The sequence below is a fragment of the Cynara cardunculus genome (genome assembly GCF_001531365.2).
Source record: "Cynara cardunculus var. scolymus isolate 2C chromosome LG 6, CcrdV1, whole genome shotgun sequence".
Taxonomy (NCBI): Eukaryota; Viridiplantae; Streptophyta; class Magnoliopsida; order Asterales; family Asteraceae; genus Cynara; species Cynara cardunculus.
Genome location: NC_037533.1, coordinates 13,682,345 through 13,685,686, shown reverse-complemented (window position 1 = coordinate 13,685,686; position 3,342 = coordinate 13,682,345). Strand labels below are relative to the sequence as shown.

The 3,342-nt window shown below is 34.0% G+C and overlaps 1 protein-coding gene across 1 annotated transcript; it reads right to left on the bottom strand.

The window, feature by feature from the left end:
- Window positions 1-1,431: 1,431 nt before the first annotated feature.
- Window positions 1,432-2,440, bottom strand: LOC112514488 (bZIP transcription factor 11-like). Its single transcript, XM_025120984.1, has one exon. It carries the CDS (start codon window positions 2,028-2,030, stop codon window positions 1,539-1,541), a length of 492 nt encoding a protein of 163 aa, XP_024976752.1. The 5' UTR covers window positions 2,031-2,440; the 3' UTR covers window positions 1,432-1,538.
- Window positions 2,441-3,342: the final 902 nt, after the last annotated feature.

Below are 3,342 nucleotides of genomic sequence, written 5' to 3'. Positions count from 1 at the left end.
AAACTTTTTGGTTATTTTTCTAGTATGCAACCAACTTTGAACAAACAACTCTTCAGTTACTGCTCTAGTTTGTAAACAAGCTTATACAAGCTCTTAGAATTTACTTTATTCACAACTTCACGGACTAGAGAAATTAAATATTTCAGCCAACGAGCGCACAAGTTGATCAGTTGATCTAAAATAGACTGCATTTTCCATTATAAAATTTGAGAACCTATTTACGATTTGTGGAACTAAACATGCCTTTATGCGTGAGCCCGGAAAGATAGGCCGACTGCTGAGCCCACTCTTGAGAAATCTGACTCTACGAACCCGAGGAAAGGTTGCACAACAAGGACTGAGAAATTAATAGAGTACAAAACTTATATATAGTGTAGCTTCATTCATTCGTTGAACCTTGGGGATAACCATTAACATTCTTTTTTTTATCTTTTTGAAGGGGTCAAAGAATAGTCAGCTGAGAAAAGTATAATTCTTTCGCCTGGATTGGCTGTAGGGCTTGCTTCTATTGGACCTAGAGTTGGTCAAGAAACTGCTTTCGTGTTCGGTTCAGAGAGCACTTTTTTCGGGTACATGCTTGAAGTTATACCAAAAATGGAATGGGACAATCATTCGAAAATGAGAAAATAAGGAAGGGTTGGTGTTCAGTGTACAACTCTGTGGGTACAAGATCGAAAGGGGCTTCTTCCTCGAGTCTTGTCATGATCGCGTACTCTCACAAAGCAGGTGATTGAATATCCTTTCATGTGCTTGTCTTGTATTGAGGTGGTTGAGCCACTGGAATGGAATGAGATAAGAATCTCATGTTTAACCTTGAATGCTACTAATAGATTCTACCGCAATAGTCTGGTGCTTGTAAGATAAGACCAGTAGATGAATTAGGAAATAGAATTTGTTAACTTGCTATTACTATTGAAACATCTAAACGATTACGTATTTAGAGTTCCAAATAGCTATATATAATCTTGACGAACGAACAAAGAGGCCCGCTTTATCACAATCAATCAAAAACAACTACAAAATGAATAAATAACTGTCATACATCTCTTCAATGCATACTTACGTATTATCCTTTTCTTTTTCTTCTTTGATATGTTTTAAAAAAGTAAGTTTAAAAATATCAATATATAAATCATAAAATCACTGAAAAATTCCAGTTGAAGATGCTTGTATTAACCAATATGAATAATTTTTAACGTCCGTTCACATATACATCTTCAAATAATATTTTTTTTCCCGGGATTTCTTCTATGATTTATATATAATTCTTCCTTGAACCTTTCTTTCTTACGTTATCATGATTTATTATCTAAACCGGTCTCTCTACGTATATTATATATATATATATATATATATATATACATGCATGTATATATGTATTACATATATCAATACCTTAACTTTAATAATAGAAACCTAACACAGAAAAAACAAAAAGGTACAATTTTTGATTCAAACATATTCAAGTATCAGCAATCCAAAAGGTACAATCCAACAATGCATTAGCCCTTCATCCATACTCCTTCATGCATTAATGACTAGTACTGTAACACATCACTAGCAGACGCCATGATTGGATGTTGATTAAGATGCATCATGTTCCATGGATGATTGAAGAAATCAGTCTGCTCAAATTCGTACATCCCATTCACACCATTTGTGCAATGATTGGTTGCATAATCATTGCTGCTATTGTTATTGTTCATATAATTGATGATTTCATTAAGGGAATCTAACCTCTGGCTGAGCTCACCGATTTGAGCCCTCAAAACAGAATTCTGGGCTTCAATTTGAACAAATTGCTGTGTGGTGACTTCCATTGTGATGAAGATCTGACTATTATCGTTCTTGAGTTGGTTGATTCGAGCCATTTGATCATCGAGATGCTTCTGTTTCCTCATCCTTGATCTCCGAGCCGATTTCCGATTTGATTCCATGCGTTTCCTCTTTCTCTGATCCATCAAATCCTCATCGGATCCAGAGTTGTGGATCTGAGTTGACCCACATGAATTCCCTCTTGAAGAATCCATGGATATGATAGAAATTGACTAAGTAATAAACTATTTTACCAACAAAAACAGAAGGAAAAAAAAAAACAACTCAAAACAAAATCGATTAAGACGCAAGACCCAGATCAGATGGATGAACAGATAGATATGTATAGGATTGATTCATGAAAAAACGTAAAACCAGTAGAGGAAAACGACGGAGAAAGATTGAACAAGATGGGTCCTGCGTCTGAATAATGATTTGACCATAAAACCTGAAGAGAAAACTTCACCAATAACTGGAAACATTAATCTCCAGCATTGATGTATAAGATTTCGTGATGAAACAGAAGACAGAAATCTTCAGATTAAAAAGCAATTTGGGGATTTTGAAATCGAAAAGGAATTGGAAGAGGGAAAAGAGGAAATCAAAGGAAGATTGAAGTATGAATGTGGGGGAGAAAGAGAGGAAATAAGAGGGGTGATTATATGGACACCCACAATATTGTTTTTTAAATAAAATAATGGAAAAGGTATTCCATTCTAATTCTAGTTCTAGTCCATGGATTTCACCCATTTCTAGTTTATTATCTTTATTTATTACAACTAAATTCGATCTCGTATATTATATGGGATAATTTGAAGTTAACCTTAGAATTAAATTAAATTTAGAAATGAAACTATATCAATAAATTGAATTTAAACTTAGAAGTAAACATCATTTTTTTTGGGAATCAGTTATCACACGAATTAATTAACCAAAGAATAAAATCAATTGCATTCTAAATTAGTAAGATTGATTGAAGAAGATGACACATGTCAATTAAATGAATATAATTGAATTGTTAATGTAAATTGTGTCTAGATACATGTTTAGGCGGAAAAATAAGATAATCGACTCATAAGAAGATGACGTGTGTCACCCAAGTTACTTATTTAATAGATGTATAGATTTGTCCTCTATGTATTCACTTTTTCTCTTAAATCTGATTAAATGATAGTTCTCTGATTAAACTTCCACTATCCAAATCGATGAGTGAATCCCAATGGAATTAGATCTTCGATGATTGCCCTATCGCGAAACCCGTTTCTCTTTGGTGAATATGCCCTCTTTTCGACGAGAAAACCATGATAAAACCAACAAAAACACATGTCCAAAGTGTTGGTTGCAACACGGTGATGAAGAAACAAAGGTATCAAAAGGGGTTGACTACATCTAGACGGAAAACAACGCTTTTTATGAGATGAAGTCAAAAAATCTGATGGTCACTCAATCAGACCATTGACTACCTCCTGATCACCATAATCATGAAGTATAGAGTTAAGACAAACAATTTTTTGTACGTCGGTGGAG